This window comes from Mauremys reevesii, linkage group 23, assembly GCF_016161935.1.
Source record: "Mauremys reevesii isolate NIE-2019 linkage group 23, ASM1616193v1, whole genome shotgun sequence".
Classification (NCBI taxonomy): domain Eukaryota; kingdom Metazoa; phylum Chordata; order Testudines; family Geoemydidae; genus Mauremys; species Mauremys reevesii.
In genome coordinates, this window is record NC_052645.1 from 18,144,264 (window position 1) to 18,164,621 (window position 20,358).

Consider the following 20,358-nt stretch of genomic DNA (forward strand, 5'->3'; position numbering starts at 1 on the left):
GCCCCCGGGGTGCCAGGCCTCCCAGAGCCCTACGTAGTCCTGGGAGAGGCTGGCAGCCGGCTGGGGATCCTTGGGGGTCCCTTGGGGGTAGCGACGGAGCCAGAGTCTGCTGCAGGTGCCTGTGGCTGGGTCCAGATCACACTTGGGCTTCATGGAGCACGTCGGGGCTGTGGGAGGAACGGCCTCCCCGTGCCACACGGGGCCACCCGGCTGGCTCACTTCCGGCGCCGCATGTCCTCCATGCTGACGCGGCCCCAGACGCCCACCACGAAGGTCTCGATCTCGCACTCGTTGGCACCCCGGGCGATGCGGAAGTAGCCGCCCTCTCCCCAGTGCTTGCCCCAGGAGTTCGCAGCCACCTGCAGGGAGGCCAGAAAAAGACATTAGAAGACGTTAGCAGCCGAGTCTGTGTGTAGCACATGTGTACAAGGAAACAGCCACGCAGACACACGCACACAGCCAGATGCACTCATGCACAGACACGCACTCGCGCACAGACAGCCGCACACGCACACAGCAGTGCTCTGGAAAGCCCCCCCGTCCCTTCCCTGGCTCTGACCCAAACTCTGGAAGGACTGAAGAGGCTGCCCCGCAATGGCTCCATCTCCGGTTCTGCGCCAGCCGCAGCCCGTGGCAGCTGGGAATCGCCGGTCTGTCCTGGGGAGACCCGCAGCCCAGTCTCACACACTGAATAAAGCTGCTGGCTCCTGATCTGAATCCTGAGCCTTAGCGTGCCCATGTCTGGTTTCTAGTGCCCCAGGACACAACAAACCGCCCTGCCCACGTGTGAGATCTGCAGCCAGGCTCAGGACCGTAGCTCGAGGACTGGCCCCATGCTGAGGGCACATGGCCTGGGGGGGGGGGGGGGGTTGATGGCATCTCTGCAGCGTCACCAGGACTCGTGAAGCCGCGCAGCAGTGGCGGGACGCTAACCCTCCCACCACTCTCCATCCTACCCATGCAGCCCCCAGCGCAGGGGGGCTGCGATTACAGGGGGGTTTCATTGCCAGCGCAACACTCACCCAGTACTTCTGAGTCTGCCCCTGGGGCGTCCTCTCTTCTCCCCACCTGCGGCAGGATCGAAAGGAACAGATGGTTAGAGGTGGGGGTCTGGTTCTGGGTCAGGCTGCGACCCACACAGCCCCAGCGGATCCAGCTCATCTGAGTCCATCCTTTTCATGTGCTCCCACCCTTGAGCAAACCCAAGTGGGGGCGATGAATACTTGGTCCAGTCCCCTGGACCCGTCCCACCCTTGCCTTGTGCCCCAGGGCGAGCCAGAGGCGACCCCACTCGGGAGCCCCTCTCCCATCACGCGCTCGGTCGTGGTTCTGAACCGCGTGGGAACCTGGCGCTGCTGCACTCTGCCCCCGGCGCAGGGCTCAGGGCCTGGCCGGCTGGTTCGTTTCCCCAAGCTGCCGTCTGCGGCTCTCCGTGAGCAGATGGAGAGAAGACGAGGGGGAAGGAGCCGCCTGCTCCTCACCTGCCTGCCCGGGGCTTGCTCGGGGCGTCAGGTTTTTCCTCCTGTCCCCAGCCGGGCGGTGGCCTGCGGGTCTGTTTTGCTCCTGGTATTGGAACGGGTAACCACGGCGACGCTCGGTTTACTGTCAGTTCACCAGGTTGGGGAACAGGCTGGAGGGGGCCGGGGCCAGGGGTTTGTTTAGCTTTGCCAGTTTCCTGGCTCGCGGAGATGGCACAGGGCCCTGAGGTCACGGCTCCCGCCCAAGGGCCAAGCTCACTCCTGAAGCCCAACCAGGCAGAGTTAGCGGGGGGGGGGGGGGGTTGTCAAGTGCTAAGGGATGTGCCGGCGCCCCTCACTCCCAGCCCCCTGCTGCGCCAGTCCTGAGCCCCGCACAGCTCCGCCGGCGCCCCTCACTCCCAGCCCCCTGCTGCGCCAGTCCTGGGTGCCCCTTGCACCCTGTAGCTCTGCCACTGCCCCTCACTCCGAGCCCTCAGCCCACCACATTAATATCCAAGCCCCAGGCTCAACCCCACCTCCAATCCCAAGCCACAGCCTTCCTGCTATTCCAGTCCTGCAGCCAAGTGTGCCAATGCATCTCAACCCTTATCTGCAGCCCCCATTGCTGGCCCTGGCCTGGCTGATACAGGTACTAGAGACGCGGTTCACTCCGTCACTGCAAGGGGGAAGGTGGCTGCATTAACCCTCTCCACCTTGGGTCTCTCACGCCCCCTTGGTACTGCAGCTGGGCCAGAATATACAGGTGCAGCTGCCTTTATCCTGCTTGGGCAGGAGCTGAGTTCCAGGGTGCTGTGCACCCCCAGGGCCTGCTGAGAGAGCTGCAGGAACCAGACTTGCTTAGGTTGAGGGGTCTAACGCCAGCTGTAGGGGCGTGGCTATCGGCCCCCACCCTGCACCCTTTGGCCCCGCTGCCTGGCCTACCTGCAAGAAACCAGCCAGATCCGGGCAGACCCGGCTGGAAAGGAGCCTGGAACATTTCCAAGCACTCGTTCCAAGCGCCCCAGCGCCAGGAACCAGGTCACCCCGTGGCAGCAGCACGTCAGCCCAAGCCCGGGCCAAGCGGCTTGCGGGCCCAGGAAGCGGGCAAGCCGGGGCAGCTACCCAGAGGTGCAAACACAGCAGGCTTGTGTCCTTTGTGTCTGCCTGGCAGCACCCCGAGCGGGTGGCGGAGGCTGACATGCTAGTCTTGGCCCTAGCTACTGAGCTGGATCAAACCCTGCTAGAAACAGGACATTCCACCGTCCCCAGGGCTCAGCCCAGTCTTGTTCTGCACGTCCCGCGTGCTGGCTGGGGCGCTTGTTTCACAGCTGAACAATCCTCCCTGGAAGGGCTGCGGCTAAGGGGTTAATGCTACGGACTCCCTGTGCGACCTTGGACACGTCCCCCAGTCTCTCAGAGCCTCAGTTCCCCACCTGTGAAATGGGGGCACAATCCTTCCTTTGTCTGCTTGGACCGGCTCCCCCTCTGGCTGCGCCTGGCACAACGGGGCTCAGATCTCACCTCGGGCAGCTCAGTGCTCCTGCAGCATAAACTATAAACACCGCCCCTCTCCTGACCCCCACGCTACCCTCCTTCATGCCAGCCCCTCACCCCTGCTCCAATCCCTCCGCCGCACCCTGGATAACTGCTCACCCACCTGGTGTCAGACCGTCTGAGCCAGCTGCATCCCCACCTCCCGGCCACACTAGGCAGGCCGGGCTGCTGTCCGCTCTCCAGCCTCAACCCATCCCATTTGCCGCTGCCTTCCCCGGAAGAAGGTGCCCGACCAGCAGGCAGTAGCCCGGGGCTGCAGGGGAGCTCAGCTAGCTAGCGGCAGTAATGGGTGTCCCAGTGGGAGCCCCATCACTAGGGGGCGCTGTAGACCACACCACCCTCCTCCAGTGCGGCTTGCCCGATCTGTGCATCCCCGGCGGCTCGATCGGCGCAAACCTGGGGTTCGACCCGCTCCTCTCTGAGCGCCGCAAAGCGCCGGAGCGTGACTCACCGCAGGCTGGGCCCAAAGCACGGGACCCGCTTCCCCCTCCTTTCATCTCCCCCCCTACGCGCTTCCTCTCCAGCCCGAGGAAGGGGAACTCCCTTCCTCCACCGCAGGGAAAATGTCTTCGCAGACCGAGGGAGCTTTTCCCACGAGCAGCACCCAGAACTGACTCACTGGAGGGCTCGGGCAGGACCAGGAGTCAGGGCGGGACGTGCTCCCAGCTGGGCCATCTGGGCCATCCTGGGGACACGGACGGGTGGTGCCAAGGGCGGGGACGGACAGTCATTCGGTGTAATAGTGAGAACAAGGCAGGCGGAGAGGGCTGTCAGCGCATACACCACCCACCACACAGGTACCAGGGTCCGTACAGCCAGAGCTGCTTCCCCGGGCGCAGGGCGTGCTGGAGTTACTCCATACCCCTCGCCCCTCTGACCATTACTGCACCCCCGATCCTGCACCCACGAGGGGCTGAGGGGCCTTTTGCCATTAACTGCCACAGGGGCAGGATCCCGGTCCCAGCCTCCCTGGCTTTTCACCAGCTTTTCACAGCTGCAGCCCCGGCTGCTTCTAAGCACAAACCCAACACCCGGCCTGCAACCGGGCCCCGCAGCCTGGCAGGGGTGGAGCAGGGTTGAGGGGCACCAGCAGGGCTGCACACGGGCCCCAGGACGGGACGAGCAAAGGGCAGGGCAGGCTGGTACAACCTCTGGCAGCCTCCTGCTCTCACGAGAGCTAAACCCAGCCTGTGTTTTTCTTAAAGCAAAGGAAACGTGTTTGTTTCTCCTCTTGGCTTGAACTGGCCCAGAGAGGGGCAGAGCGGGGGCACCAGGGCCGGACCAGGCTGCTGGAAATGCTGGGCTGCAATTCGTCAGGCTGGCTCAGGCCGGGGTCTCTTGAGAGACTGTCCTGCCATGCAGCCCTCACCCCACAGAGTCCGGTGGCTCCCAGAGACGAGCTGCCCACCCCCGGGACACCGCCAGAGGAAAAACTCACAACCTCCTCCTCCCAGAGGGGAGTAGCCCTGTCTGGCTGCCATCCTTCCTCCGGCCTCCGCCCTCCCCGCAATGTACTTTGGTTCCTCATTCCAGGGAGGGCGCCGGCCTGGCACGCGTTCAATGCCACTCACCATGGCCCCCCTCCCTCCAAATACACAGCGCCCTGCCCCTTCAGCAAACAGCCCAGTGCCTCAGTGTGACCCCCCGCCCCGATACACCCAGCCAGCCAACCGCCTCCCACCAACACCCCCTCGCTCTGGCACACACCCGCACACCGTCCCAACAGCCCTTGCAAACGCCGGACCCGTCCTCGACACCCCCCTAATTTCACACCCCCATCTCCCTCCCCGACACCTTCTCAAACACCCACATAACCCTGCCCGACACCTCTGGCACGCGAGCGCAGACACAAAATTGCTATGGCACGAGAGGCCTCCTTACCCTGTGATTTTCACTGAGTGGGTGCCGTGTCTCCGGTGGTGCTCCGGCTTCCCAGCCATCACCGGCGTGTGCCGATAGACTCCGCTCTTGTACACAAAGAAATCCTCGTGAACCTCCATGATGGCTGCAGACGAAGAAGAAAGAGCGGTGTCACCACGGGGGTGAGGGGACAGCTACACATCATTGGGAGTGCAGGGCCCATGCTGCCCTCTTCAAGCCAAGTGATGCCCCTCTATCGTCTGGTGTTGATAGCTAGGTGGAGGGAGGTTGTGTGTACTGCACCTTTAAATTTCCTGAGCCATTTTGTGAGAGGTGGAGTTAATGCAGCATGCTCCGCAGAGAAGCACACACTGTGCTCTCTCCCCTCTTGACTTTTGTTCTTTGTTGTTTGGTTTAAATGGAAAGTCAGCCAGGCTGAACATATAGAGGAGTTTAGTGCAGATGGGGCCAACACAGCTGGGTTTTCGAGCAGGATTTCTGCCTCCCCTTTGGACTGCCCTTGTCGAGGGAGCTTTTACAAAATTTATTATCACACCGATTAAGAATCAAACCAACGGGAATTTGAGATCAGCTCCCTGCAGTTAATAATTGAACATGGTCCTAGTGACGCGCAGCCCCTATTTGTGACAAGAGAGCAGGATGGGTGCCCCAGCACCAGAGACCATTAATCAGCTTAACTGCGGCTTTACCAATCACACAGCTTATTAAACATTAAGCAGCCTGGCCCTGCCTGCCAAAGGAGGGGTGTACCAGTGTGGGTATCCTGTGGCGCTGAGATGGGGAGCGGGGGCCACTAGCTAGCTTGGCGGGACACTTAAGGCCCTTGGTTTTCCCTTTTTACTGATTTTTACTGAAAATGTTGCAGGTTTTACAAAAGCTAGTATTGGGCTTTTAGTGAGTTTTCACCCGAGTTTTGGACCACTCAATTACAGGAAAAAACCAACGATGTTAAGAAAATCCAGTACAGCCGAGTTGTGTTTCGGTTGTAATAGGTTAGACAAAGTGTACCCGGGAGGCTGTTAAAGTCAGACCACCGAGTGCGTGTGACCCGTGAATGTGCAATTCATGAACTCCCCCACAGGACGCAGCAGCTTTGACTTTCAATACTCTTACTTTTCTCAATTTGCTGCTGCTTCTCTCCTCCCGTCTCCCAGTATTAACCCTGGTATTGGCCCAGAAAACGGTGACGCTAATTTTTTGCCACGGATTTTTGATCCTTTTTTAAAAATGTTTGTAATAAACACTAAGCCAGTCCTGGGAAATTGTAAAGAAAAATAAAAACTGAACACGAAGGGCCTTTGGCATATTCCATGAAATGGACTCACAACAGATTGCAATACTGATGGACCATTTTTTTTTTTTAAACGGTTGAAACGACCACTTGCAAAGACAAAATGCCAAAGGGCGGCTGCTGTGCGTCTGTACGCTGCCTGGAACAATGGCCTTAACGAACATGATTACTAATAGGTCGCTCAGGCCCATAACCTGGGCATCATCTTGGATTTGGCCTTCTCTATTGTTATTTATTATAATTTGTATTGTGGGACAATTGTGGGGTCCCGAGTCACAGACCAGGACCGCGTTGTGCTAGGAGCTGTACAAACACAGTACAAAGAGATAGTCCTTGCCCTAGACTCACACCCAGGCTGCGTCTAATTCTTGCCCCCTCTTTCTACACGATGGGATCCTGCTCCCTGAAGCAGGAACGGGCCCCGTTTGCTGTCCCGTTGGGAAGCACATGGTATGAAGCGTGGCCTCAGGCAGCTAACCCTCAGGACGCTAGCCCATGCCGAAAGGGCCAGTTCTCACACCATGCTCCCCACCACAGCACCCGAGGGCTGGATTCACCAAGCACCTATGCCCAAAATTTAGACCCTCAAAACCCTGCTGAGCTGCTGCCTAACCCACGTTTTCCCCAGGAAAGTCCCCTATTTCTCAGTTGGCCGGCACGCACAGCCCCCTGGCGTCGCTGAGCTGCTCTGTGCCTGAGCCCTGATGGGATCCTCGAAGCCCAGCACTTGAGGCTAACGTCTCCCCTGCCAGCTCCACCCCGAGGTCCTGGAGACGGGTGCTGGATGTGGCCAGGGATAGCAACAGAGGGGCAGCCGCCGGAGGGACATGCCCCCTTTACCCCACTCCCGGGGGGGAGAAGGAGCAGCCCAAATAGAAGCCAACCACCTAGTCCCCCTCCTCTGCACTAGCCAGGGACTGGTAACAGGGTCTGCGGGAGAGGGAGGGGGCTCGCTGGGGCTGGAAGGGTAGCGGGGTCTGTGCCAGAGTCGGATGGGGAGAGGATTCCCTGCGGCAGAGGGAGGGGGCTCGCTGGGGCTGGAAGGGTAGCGGGGTCTGTGCCAGAGTCGGATGGGGAGGGGATTCCCTGCGGCAGGTGGTGGGTGGATACAGTCCAGCTGGCGCATCCCTTACCTTGCACGGGCCCATTCTCCATCAGCTCCTTCATGATCTCCTTCTCCTGCAAACACAGAGCAGGGCTGGGTCACACCCGGGGCGGGGTGGCGGTGGCAGCTGGGAGACCCTGGGCTTTAATCTCAGCCCGGCCCTCACCCCACCCCTCCAATGCCCTCCTGCTGTCCCTGAGCAAGTGGGATTCGCCTCAGCCTCCTGGGCCAGCCAGCACTAAGCCCTCGGGCTCCGGGCAGGGCAGCGGCACTTACGCTGGAGGAGAGGCGGTAGGCGGGGGTCGACTGGTAGATCTCGTTAGAGTGGGTCTGGGGGTTAGGGCACCGCTGGGTGGCTTGTCTCTTCCCTCTGCCCGTGGAGCGACTTTGCATCATGCAGGGCCGGCCTGCGGGGGCGCTGTCCTTCTCCCGGCTGGTGAAGGGGTAGCAGCTGTCAGTCACCACCCTGGGAGGCAAGAGTGGGGGGTAAGAGAAGGATGCACAGCGGCAGGTGGGACCAAGCGCCAGCCCCAGCCCACGGGCTGGCCCCCGGCACAGGAACGATGGGCCGGGGAGGGCTGGGACGCCCGGTGCAGCTCCAGGATGGCTTGACCGATGCTGGCCCCATCTCAGATTGGAGGCGACCGTGCCAGGGGATGGATCATTCTCTGGGCAATGCCGGCCTGTTCTTGGGCCCAGTGCAACAAGTCCTGCCCTCTCTCCCCCGCTCCGGTTTTGCCAATGCCCCTGGATCCCAACCCATCGCTCTTCTGCTGTTCCAGCCCTGGGCTTCCCCCTCCCGCCACAGCTTTGCCAGTGCCCCTCAGCCTCCCTGCTATATTCCTGCCCCCCGCCCACAGCTCTCCATCTCCACAGCCCCCCACTCTCCAAGCCCTGAACCCCCAGACACAGCTCGGCTGCCCCCTCACTCCGGGGATCCCTCCCCTGCCCAAAGCTCTGCTCATCCCCTTCCACCCTTTGTACCACACTCACCCTCTCCTGCGCAGATACCACCAGGCCCGGTCGACCCGGCCCCCGCTGCAGCCCTGCTGGTTCCGGGTGTCGCACGAGATCAGGTTCTGGGGGGACAGGGCGGGCGTCATGTGCCCCATGGAATGGATGGAGATCCTGTCCGATGCCACCGCTTGGAGGAAACTCACGTGGTTAGGAGATTCGTAACGTAGCAGATACAACTTTTCTCCCTTCCCTCGGCCAATCAGCCTCAGCCCCAGGGGCCCAAGCCGGGACAGGGAGCAGCTGGCACTTGGCGCTAAGGACGGGCCCGTTCTATGCACCACGCCAATGGGCAGAACCATGGCAGCAAGGGGAGGGCGTGGCAGGGGTCTTCCAGTGAGCGGGTCTCTGCACCGGGCACCTCCTGCCGGGACACACGGCCTGGCACTCCTGCCCGACGGGCGTCTTACCTGCCGTGGAGAAAGCCCAGGAGCCGGCACAATTGCCCTGGTCCAGGGGCTCGAGGACCAACCCGGGCCACTTGTCAGCGGCGTTGAAATGGCTGGGGAGCTGCTCGTTGGTGTCCATGCTCATCTGCAGAGGCAGAGACAGGGAGCCTCAGCGGGCCACAGGGGCTCAGTGCCAGAGCACCAGGGACACCACGGCCGAGGGCGGCTGGATTTCCAGGCTGCATTCAAGAGAGGAGCCCTTCTAGAGAAGATACCCCAGGGCCAGCTGAGAGTCCGGCCTCTTCCCCTTTCCCCAGGAGCCTTTGCTCTCCCCCCCACCAAAAGCCTCCTGCAGGATCCAAACCTCCCCCAAGCAGGCAATCAACCCCGACCCACTTGGTGGACGTTAAACTGAAGATGGGCTTGTGGTAAAGGCCCTGGGCTGGGACTCAGGAGCTCTGGGCCAGCTCCTGGCTTTGCCACTGACTCTGTGCAGGTCACTTGGGCTCAGAGGTATGTAGGTGCCTAAAACTCCCATTGGCTTGGGTAAGTTTCCAAAGTGCCTAAGTCCCTTCTTCAAAAGGGGCAGGCGAGTAAGAGCCTAAGTCTCTTTGGAAGTCAATGGGCTTTGGGCTCCTCATTGACTTGGGTTCTTTGGAAATTTTCACCCTCTGCAGCTCTGTTCCCCAGCTGCAAAACGGGGCCACGAATCCTTCTTCTGTCTTGTCTAGTGACACTGCCAGCGCCTTGGGGCCGGGCTGTCTCTCCCTGGGTGTGTGCACCAGGGCACCCTGAGCTCAGAGTCCGGCTTCTTGGGCTACTGGAACAACAACAGGCTGTCCTGAAACCCGGCTGAACTGCAAAGGTCCCTGGGTCACCCGCCAACGACAGACCAAATGGCTGCCTTTCGTTTTGGAGTGAATTCAGGGAGTCCTTCCTGGGCAACGCTGCCCAGCCCCCGGCCGGCCGCCAGCCATGCACCGGGGCGGATGCAATTCAAATGCGGAGCGTTTATGTGTGATCAGGAAATGTCTCTAAAAATACCCATGGTCAGGGAGTGAAGGACACTGCGGCCTCAGACAGTGGTCCGCCCTTGCTGCCGAGGTTGGGGGGGGGGGCGCTGATGTCTGCGCTGTTCCCTCCTGAGCGATCTCACGCCAACAGTAGGGGCACTCCAAGAAACACAAACCCAGCCATAACAACAGGGACCCTTTTCTCCATCCCCCGCACCTTGAGGATTTCAAGGTCCCCAGCGGGAGGACGGATAAATACGAACTGCTGGAACTGGGGTCAGCACAAGACTATTTCAGGACTCTGGTCTGGCCTTGGCGTTTCCTTCCTTCCTTGGTGGAAAGGTGTGGCGACACCGGAGTGAAGGAGCATGGTGTAAACGCCTCGACCATGCAGCAAGAGCGTACCCAGCCAGGATCGCACCCAAGGTCTCTGCCCCCAAAGCACAGGCCTCTAAAGCTCCGTTCAGCGGGAGCAGGGCAGGGTGCGGGTCAACCGCCTAGCACGCTTGGCCAGGGTGCTACCCGCAGCCTGGCCTGGGTTTGGGGTTGCTGCACTGCTGCCTGCCGGCACCACCAGGAGGCGCTGTTGGGGATGCTGCCCCGAGGTCGTTAATGGAATCTGAGCATGCTACTGCCTGACCGCCCCGACCTTTGCCACCCCCACGTCATGGCAATATGTGTTGGGCAGGGGCGGCCCCCACCCAAGTGGATGCAGCCCCCGCACCTGGCTCAGATGCGTACAGGGAATCCCCGAGAATGGGAAAGCAAAATGAAAACTGGCCTTTCCCCCCATTCACACCTCTTCCCGCCCTGGCTGAGACCACCCCCCAGTCCCAGGGCAAGCAGAAGCGCCAAGAGATAAAAAAATAAAATCAAATAAAAATGCAGCAGGCGAACAATAGCGCAAGCTGGAATAACGGCCTGTCCCATCCGCTGACAGCCTGGGTTTCCTGCCTGGCCCAGCCAGCTGACTTCCCCCCAGCCCCCACTGGAAAAATAGCGTCTTGCTCTCCAAGAATGTGCTTGGAAAAGAATGAGTCTGAGCAGCGCCAGCCGCTTTTCCACACGCACCGGCAGGGGCCACCCTCCGCGGTAAACTGGACGGGAGCAGAGCCCGGGCGACGTCAGTGTCGTGCCCTGGCAGCCCCTGCCCATGTGTTTGTTCTAGCAGGAGCCTTTGGGGACAGAATGTGTCCGGGGTAATGCACCGTGCAGCAGGCCGGCTTTGCAGACTCAGCAGTGGCACAGCAGGGGCCCGGCACAGGCCTCGCTTTCCGATGGGAAACAAACAGGGGAAGGAAAGGAAAAGAATCCAGGGACCGCAAGGCTGAAGGTTCTGAGCTGGGGTTTCCAGAGGAAGAGGCCTAATGAGATCCCCACAGAGCCCCCTCTACAGCATCCCTGCCTGCGGGTGAGCAGCACACTTGTGCACGCGTGTGCGTGTGCTTCTGGGCACGTCTGCACGCTGGCGAGCATTGTGGGCAGGCAGGCCCTGATAGTGCTCCCCGCCACATGGATCCTCACGGGCGTTAGCCGCAGCTCGGGAACTCGCCTTGGAAGCCCGTGCGGCGAAAGGCTGCCGCTGCGTGAAATCGAATCGGGACCGCCCGGAGCTTCCGCAGCTCGGCAATAATCAACAGCAGAGAGCAGCAGCCCTGAGCCAAAGCATGGAGCCTTTTCCAGTACAAGGGGGAAGGCCCTGCCAGGACTGGGCCAATGCCCAGCTCAGGCACAGACACCCAGTATGACCTTGGTCCAGTCACTTAATCTGCCCCGTGCCTCAGTGCTCATCTGTATAATGGGGATAATGCCCCCCACAGGGATCAAACCCCAGCTGCAGCCTGGGACGGGAGAGTTGGTCTCGAGTGGACAGGAACTAAACAGCCCAGGATGTAACCCAACCCCCACCCTATCCAAGGCCCGGGCCAGGCAAGACAGACTCACCTGCAGCTCATTCATGTGCATGACCATGGGGGGTGGTTTGATGGTCCCCAGCCGGTAGCGGATCCCTTCGTCCAGCGTCATCCCCCAGAAATGGCTGTAGTTGGCGGCTCTCCAGCTAGCGAGGGACAGGCACAGGTCCGATTAGAGGGCAAAGCACCCCCGACCCCAGGCGTGGAAAGCGCCACATGGCTCAGTCTGAAGCTGTGGAGCGTTGACCAGCTCCGCCCCCTGGAAGTGCTAGTTGGGGGCATGAGGGTGTTTAACACAGAGATGGGCCTGGGCTGCAGGCCCCACGTCTGGGCACCTCAGTACTTGGGCAGGGTCAGCACCAGATGTGGCCCATTCAGAGACGTTCACAGGGCTTCGGTTTGGTCCCTGACACAGAGCGGGAGCTTAGCCACACTGTCCTAGGCACTTATCTGGGCCCCGTTACTGTGGCATCAGCATTTTAATACATTCACTCTCTCAGCACCCCGGGGAGGGCAGTGCTACTATCCCCAATGTACAGATGGGGAATGAAGCCACAGACCGGCTAAGGGACTTGACCAAGGTCACACTAGCGGTTGGTACGGAACCCAGGTGTCCGGCCAGTGCCTGAACCCCAAATCCAGCCGTGCTCCCTAGGTGCTAACGGGCGTCTAACAGCATTTTAAGGGAAGGGTTTGGTTACCAGACGCTCACACGTCTCAGGAGAGGTTCCATCCCCCGGCCCGGCCCTGATGTGCCAAGGCAGTGGGGCGCAGGGGCTGGAACCCAGAGCGGGGCTACATTTTTCTAACCAGAAACGGCTCTTTTTTCTAAACCAAAAATTTTCATTCAAAATTGGTCGGCAGGTGGAATTTTTCATTTTTTGCAAAAAAAATAACCACCCCCAAAAGTGCTGCCTTTTTGGGGGCCACTGGTACCGAAAACATCCTCAGAATGGTTGTCAGGGCTTTTCATTTACGAAAACCAGGGTTGGAGGCACAGGGCAGAATGTTAACCCTCGCTTGCCCAGCGTTTCTCCCTCTGTAATGAACTCTTCCTTCCTCCCGCCTTGCGCCCGGCTTGTCTGTATAGACTGTAAGCTCTGCGGGGCAGGCGCGCTCTCTCTCTGGGTGTCTGTACAGCACCAAGCACAATGGGGCCATGATCTCAGCTGGGGGCTCTCGGTGCTACCAGGACCCAACCATTCACAGCGAACCCGGCCCAGCATTTTGCAGGTTTCTCAGAGCATTGGGCTGCCCCGTGGACCTGCAGTGGAACGCCGACACCTCCAACCTTCAGGCTTTCGAAGGCCATGGCAAACCGTTCTCCCCGCCCTCCCGGCAAAGGGCTCTTACCCATAATTCCCTCTGTTGATGGCATCAATCATCTCGCCATCGATGAGGCAGGCGTGCTGCTCGCAGTCCCACTGCCCGTTCCCGCTGCAGGTGCTGGGAAGAGGAGATAGCAGAAGGGTCAGCCAGGGAAGCAGGTCCACTGGGGAACTGTGGGACAAGGCCTTGCCATCGGCGCGGGACGGAATCGCTACGTGTCTGCCGGCGCTAGAGATCTGTCGTGTGAGGCCAGGACCAGTCGTTCCCTCTCACTCACTCCCCGGCTGCACCCAAAGCCACCTCAGCCACGCATTGCCCACGGCACAAGTCGGGGGAGCTACCCCAGGTGGCAGCCAATACTGGATCTCAAGGGAAGCTGCATCCATTGTTGCTCCAGAGTTGTGATTCAGCTATCGGCCTCAGCTCCTGCACCTTCCCACAACCCACCAAGGACCCCCCCAACCCCCAGCAGCCCATCTGCCTACGCTCTGCTCCCTTTGCAAGCCAGCACTTAAAGGGTTGGATGCTGCCTTCAGAGAAGCAACTAAACTCACTTCTCTGCACATTTGGAGCCACGTGGGTCTGCAAAACTGAGCCAGAAAGCCCTTGAAATCAGTCCTTGGCATGAGACTGTGACCCGTTCCCCTGCTGGTCCCTGCTGGAGCTTGGAAGGGCAAAGGAGCATGGGATGAAAACTAATGAGGCTGAAAGTTAGCCAGGCTTTTGCAAACGTCAATAAACTCTGGAGCTGGGGGAAGGTTCAGAGCAGCTATTGCTGCCTTTCCATTAGTTCAGCAGCCCATGTTAAAACCTGGGACCACGAGAGAGTCTGTACTAAACCTTCGGGGAAACCTAGCCAGCCCATGTCTGCATTACGGGTTCGGCAGCAACAGAACGCTGTATCCCCGTGGCACAGACTGCAGCGACAGAAGGGGTTTCTCCATCGTGGCAGGAACTCCCGCCTTCCCCTTCAAAGGCACCATTCTTCCATCACCCTAGCTGCATCTACGGAGCTCCAGGGTGTGGGTTTTCCACACCCCTCCCTGACGTAGTCACCCTGAAATCACTTCTCTGTGGAGACCAGGCCTGGGATGCATTAGAAGAGCTGGGGAGGAAAGGAAGAGCAGGCCCTGCTCAGAGAGTTTCAGGCCAGAACGAACCATCCTGATCATCTCTGACCTGCACGGCACAGGCTACAGAACCGAGTCGCCCACCGGCTCTGGCTGAGTCACTGGAATCCTCAGATTCGACTGCCAGACTCCAAGTTACAGAGCAGCCACCACTGACTCTAGTTCAGCCCAGCAAGTGTCCTGTGCCCCACGCGGCAGGGGATCCGCGGGGCTGGAGGGGGAGTGGGGGGGGCTGCAGCTCTGGATCAGGGTGCAGCAGCAGAGCTGTGGCGTGCTGGCAGGTGGGGAGCATGAAGCCCCCTCACTCCCATAGGCACCAAACAAAACCCATTCCCCCCCTCCCCGCCTACACACACCATTCCAGCACCTCCAGCCCCCTGGCACCACGGGGAGCTCACACAAGCCTTCTCCAGCATTAACCAAGCTCCAAGCAATGCTTGGCATTTTCTCCAAGAGCCCCGCTGGGTTTTGCTCCTTTTCCAGCCCAGAGAGGCTGCGCTTCCTTTTAAGGCGAAGGAGCTGCCAGGCCGGGCTCTCCAAGGATAGCCAGAGCTGAGCAGAGCAGCACTGCAGACCCGGGCCCGGCCTTAACCCTTCCCTCCCCGGGATGCTGAGTGGGAGATCTCACCCTGCCCTCCTCCCAGCAGGGGACGACTGCCCCTCTGGGGCGCAGTGGATGTCCAGTGCCCCTGCAACCCTGCTGCCAGGCTCCCGCCGCTGGGTGCACGTAGGGTGACCAGATGTCCTGATTTTATAGGGACAGTCCTGATTTTTGAGTCTTTTTCTTATATAGGATCTTATTACCCCCCACCCCCGTCCCAATTTTTCACACTTGCTGTCTGGTCACCCTAGGTGCACGGGGCTGCATGGCCAGTCTGGGCGGGCACCGCTGGGCAGATGGAGGCAGGTGTTCCACTGGGGTGTGGATAGCGACACCCTCCGGACCCCGCCACACCACAGGGGAGAGAGGGTGGGAACATAGCCGGGGTGGGGGAGAGGAGATATTCCCCCCCCCCCGGGGGCAATGAAGGGAGGCGAAGAAAGGAGCTGGGGGAGGGGGTGACTGCTCCCTCCCACCCCACCCCTCCCCTCCCTTGGCCAAACAGTGATCCCCTCCCTCCATCCCACAGCGGGCTCCCTGCACCAGCTGCCTGGACAGGCTCTGGGGCCAGATGGGCGCTAAACATGCAGGCTTCTGTATTCCAGATGATGGCCTTTGGCCACCCCAGGGAGGTGGGGGGTGGAGGTGGAGGGAGGAGGGAGCTCCCCCCTCCCCACCAGCTGCCCAGGACCAATGGAGAGCTGTGTGCTCCTGCATCCTGCCCCTTGGCTCGATGGAGCTCTCAGCAACCAGGCGGAGGGAGGGGACAGTTTATAACCTGCTAGAAACCATCAGCGGAACCGGCCATCCCTCCCAGGGCTCCCAGGAGCCGCCCCTCCCTGCCCCGAGTCCCCAGGCAGCAGAGAGAAGCATCTCTGCTCCTGGAAGGGCTGCCGGGAGGGTGTCAGCATCTGTGCCGGGCAACAGGGGCACCGGGCTGAATGTGACTGCCCAAGCCCCGGGCTGCGCCTCTCCCCTGCTCCTGGGGTCCATGAATTCTGTCCCACCCCGACTCATCAGAAACTGGCTGCTCCTCTGCACTCGCTAGCACTGAAAGCTGTAGCCAGGGCCTCAGGACTCCTGGGTTCCATTCCTGGCTCTGACACTGACTTGCTGTGCCACCTGCCCTCCCTGAGCCTCAGTTTCCCCTCTGACATGGAGAAAAGCCTCCCGCTCTCCGGACTCTTGGGAGGAAGGGATCACTTCACCGATGACCCTTTTATTAAACGATTTCAGATCCTTGCACGGATGGGGCTATAGAAAAGCAAGACAGTCACATCCAATTAACCCTTCCCACCCCACTCCCCCCGAAGGCGGCAGCCAGGTCCCAACAGCCCACGTGGGTCTAGGCGAGCCCACAGTCCAGCCGGGAGGGAAGCACATCACTGTTCAGTGGGGAAAGGGCTCACCCGAAACAGGAACAACCATGATAGCCTCCCCTGGGGCCAGGGGTCACAGGCTCCTCTCTCAGGCCTAACATTCCTTGTGTGTGTTATAACCCTGGGGGCCCTTCCCTCCCCTCTGCCTGGCGATCGCGCTGCTGCCTTGTGCCCGTGAGGCAATGGAAAAAGCCAGAGTTCAAATTCCATGGCCTCCGAGATGCTTTCCAAGCCCTTCACTCCCCCCTCCTTGCTGTTTGGTTGCTGCACACACGGCGGTGCCCTGGCTGCTGGAGCATCTTGCTTTTAACCCCTGGGGAGAGGGTCTCACCCCTGTGCAATCCACAGGGTGGAGCCCAGCCCGGGGAACTGCCCCGGGAGCAGACACTGCATCGCTCGCAGGAACTAAACCAAGGAGCAGAGCAGGCCCCGTTAAAAACGGTGGGGGAGGCGGGGTCGTGTGTAAGGTGCCCGGCAGTCCCGTGGCACGAAGTAAACAGGTTTCACAGACGTTCACACCACCTCTGCCTCCTAGACTCTAGGCTGCTCTGGGGGCTGGAGCGGCCCCTTGTGTAAGTTAGAGCAGCCCCTTACGGCAACCATCCCAGGTCACCAGTGGCCCTTCCTACCTGCCCTAGCATGCTGCTGTGCTGGAGGCTGGGAGGGGGAGCAGCAGGGGGCTCCTTATGGCTGCAGCGAGACCTAATGGCCTCTAACTCTGGGCCAATGCAGGGCTGGATCGGCCTGGGGGGTCTAGGGGGAGAGAGAACTGAGTACGAGGAGCTGGGGGTCACACAAGATGCAGATGCATCTGGAGTAAGAGCTGAAAGGGGAATTGCTTATTAAGTCCTATGTGGGGTCAGGACTGGGAATATTTTGGCAGGAGGCGCGTTCAGCCCTCAAGGGCCCAGCCCTGCTGGAAGACACTCCCCATTCTGCAGGAAAGGCGGCCGGTTAATCTTGGGAACCTTCAGCCCTTCTTAAAGCCCCCGCCCTGGGCAGGGTCTGACCCCTGCGGCCCCAGGAGTTTGGGAACTGGTCGGGAAAGAGTTTGCTTCAACACTGAGTGCATCCCACCCCCGCATTCCTGCTGATAAAACACCAGCCAGAGTTGGCTCCTGAGACAGACAATTGTGGCTGTGGGGGAGGTGAGCGGGGGTGGGGGGGGAGATTTCCAGAGATGCTCTGCTGTGATGGTTATACACTCAGTATCCTCCCAACTCAATGCTGGGCTGCATGGTCTCAGACAGGTGCTGGCCTCGCGGGCGAGCTTCCTACCAGCTGATACAAGGCGCTGCACTAACGTCTGTATAAATCTGGAGCAGCTACACTAAAAATCAGTGGAGTCACTCCCGATTCACAGCAGTGTAACGGAGACAAGCATCCAGCCCATTATTTGCATGCAGGGATATCCCTGACCTACAGTACGGCTCAATTGGTGTATTTAGCTCTGATGCTTTTATGCCTTCGTTTTCTGTATCCTGCCCCTTTAAATCTATAGGGATCCTGCTCTCTGTAGCGGTGGGCAGCCATTTTGTGCTCAGTTCAGTACAGACTGTTAGGCGACACATACTGCACACACTGCGCTCTCTCATAGAGACTTATTTTGTTCTCCGCTGTTCTCCTCATCTAAAATAAATGCCATTCGCACCTAAATCATCTGTTTGCTCTTTGCACATGGAGAGATATAACAGCCCAATCTGTCTTTCCCATCTCGATTTCTGGGATTCCAGAAATACTTTGGAAACGGCTGTAAAGATTGGAATCAGCTCTCAGCATGCCACTGAGAAAGGAGGTTCATTCGTGATGCAGCCGTAGCCACCTTTCATAAAGGGAGGCAAACCATTGCCTGTGCTCGGGCTGCAGCCTGGGGGGTTTCACTAGATGACCTCTTGAGGTCCCTTCCAGACCTACAGTTCTAAGCCACAGTGGGGTTATCAGGGCAGAATTTGGTCTTGGTGACACCTCTGCAGGAAACAGTGATGAACCCGAAACTGACCCAATCTGGGATTTCATCACCAATTTAACACTGGGCAAGTCGAAGGATTCGCTGTGGGTCATTAAACGTGCAGGCCCATTTTCCAGAAACCCCCCGGCTGCGTTATGGCTCTGCAGTGAAAATTCTGGGCAGCCCATGCTGTTCCATTGCAGGCCCAGGGAAAAGCTGGCAGTTCCCAAGGAGACTGGCACCCAAATCTCAAAGCCAGCCAAACCCACGTGAATTGGCATCAGAGAACACTGGAATCTGTGGTGGGTCATGCCTCTGGCCCCACTCTCCTGCCAGTGCAGATGGCCCCTACAACACATTTTGGGATGCTCTGTACAAGCGATGGGCCTCCCGCTGAGCACACTGGGAGGCTATTCCACAGCCTTGTGAGATCTCTCTGCCAGGGGACGAGGCGGAAATCTTGGGGAAGGGGGTTCCACTAAGGAAAAATACATTTTGAATGGTTGAAAGAGAAACCTGAGTCATCTGACTTAGCTGACGGCAAACAGCTCATTAGCAGCTCAGGAAATAATTAGCAATGCCTGACAACAGCAAGAACCCTGATCAGAAGCCAAAGCACTCACCAGAGGTTGCAGTTTTCTCTGTAGGTGGCTCCGGTTGGGTACTTGTGCCCACCACGATCACAACCTGGACAGGAGAGACGTGAAGAACAGACCACGGTGAGGAACTGTTGTACAGGGGTGCACATGAGACTAGTTAGATCATGGCTACCACAAAGCGACTCCCCATCCAGTCCGTGGGAATCTTTCTATTGACTTCAAAGGAGCAGCACCAGGACCATAAGCCACAACCACCAGCCCACACAGAATAAGGAGCCGTGGTCACGGAGAGACTAAGTGAGTCGCCCAGGGTCAAATAGGGAGTCTGTGGCAGAGCAGGGAATTGATCCCAAGTGAGCGCTCAAACCCCTGGACCACCCTTCCCAACTAATCCCCCCGCCCATTTAGAACGGTTTGGGGTCCGCCTTGGAAATATTCTGCACCCCTCTGCATCACAGCCAATCTCAGGCAGGTTTTCCAGGCCTACCTGAGCTGTACTCAGCTCTTGCTTCTCAGGACATGAAAGGGTTTAATTCTGTCTCATGGGAGGAGGAGCCGGGTCCTTCCAACTATCCCGGGGGCCAGTAGGCTGTGGAGCTTCTGCTAGGACTGAACTGAACTGCCCTGCCAGCCTTTAACTCACTCCTCCCCTTGCTGTCTCCCTGTGCAAAGGCAGCTGGACAAAGTGCAGTTGGAGACGGGGTGGGGGTGTGACTTATCACCCTCTGACTCATTGGCTCAGGGCATGTGCTGTGGTGCAGGGGAGGCTGTTTGTGCGGTTTTGGGATCGGTGCCAGACAAGTGAAGCGTGTCCCAGGTGTGACGCATGCCCTGCAACCGCTGATGTAAACACGCCCCAGGCTTTCCTCATTGCTCCCCACAGCTCAGTCACCGGGGCGGCCAGGCTTTGCTCTCAGCTGCACAGGTGTAAATCCAGAATAACTCTGGATTCCCACCGGCATAACAGATCACAACCTGCCCCCAGGCTTAGGGGTCGGCTCCCCACACTCCCAGCATGGGACCCTCGTGTCCCAGCATGGCCGCCGCAGAGCCCCCCCCCCCCCAAGCCAACCCCTCCCCGACTCCGAAAAGGGTTCACACTGGCCCCCTGATCGGGATGTCGTAAAGAGCGCCTGGCGCTTGTGCCACAACCGTGGGACCCTGCACTGGGGAGGGCAGGAGTCATTCCCAGAGAGCGGCGTTCACAGGGTGAGATCATGCGAGAGACTCGCCGCCCACGCCCATGTGGATTGGAAACATATCTGATAAGGGCCCGAGTTACAAACGCTTTATTCATCTTTATACGCCGGCTGGTTCCTCAATGGCTTCTTAGAAAGAGTTTTGTGACACGCATCAGAGGGGAGGGACACGCAGCCCAGCGGATGCAGCCTCCCCAGCACGGCACGTCAGGGTTAACATGACAGAGAAACATACATGGCTCTGAGGGCCGTGATCTTGACTGATCAGGTTCTGATCCCAGTGACAGCAGCATCAACACAAGGCCCTGAGCACCGGACAACGAAAGATCCCATTTTCAAGCGTAGGGATGGAACTGGCCAAATTCCAGCCTGGCTCCTTATCCTGGAATTCCCCTGGCAGGGTCAAAGCAGACATGACAGTCTCCTTCACTCCCCCATCCCAGCTGGCCGGGCAGCGTTGCTAGGCAATAGCTGCCACTTTCAGCCCGGGCAAAGGGACCCATTTATCTACGGAGGGTCAGATTCTGTGTCCAGCTGCACCAGGCAATGTTCTGGA

General features: G+C 59.4%; 1 protein-coding gene across 4 annotated transcripts in view; it reads right to left on the bottom strand.

Moving 5' to 3' along the window:
- Positions 1 to 207: 207 nt before the first annotated feature.
- Positions 208 to 20,358, bottom strand: part of TINAGL1 (tubulointerstitial nephritis antigen like 1) — a 29,371-nt gene continuing 9,220 nt past the window's right edge. For 3 of the 4 annotated variants that reach the window (XM_039511544.1, XM_039511543.1, XM_039511545.1), the window contains 10 exons: positions 18,628 to 18,691; positions 12,971 to 13,063; positions 11,649 to 11,763; positions 8,713 to 8,836; positions 8,282 to 8,432; positions 7,565 to 7,754; positions 7,317 to 7,362; positions 4,893 to 5,016; positions 1,023 to 1,068; positions 216 to 359 (listed from right to left, as the gene is read on the bottom strand). In XM_039511544.1, coding sequence (XP_039367478.1) covers positions 216 to 359; positions 1,023 to 1,068; positions 4,893 to 5,016; positions 7,317 to 7,362; positions 7,565 to 7,754; positions 8,282 to 8,432; positions 8,713 to 8,836; positions 11,649 to 11,763; positions 12,971 to 13,063; positions 18,628 to 18,691 — 1,097 coding nt within the window. Of the gene's footprint in view, positions 360 to 1,022; positions 1,069 to 4,892; positions 5,017 to 7,316; positions 7,363 to 7,564; positions 7,755 to 8,281; positions 8,433 to 8,712; positions 8,837 to 11,648; positions 11,764 to 12,970; positions 13,064 to 18,627; positions 18,692 to 20,358 lie in introns of all 4 variants that reach the window. The other variant, XM_039511546.1, reaches the window with a different exon arrangement.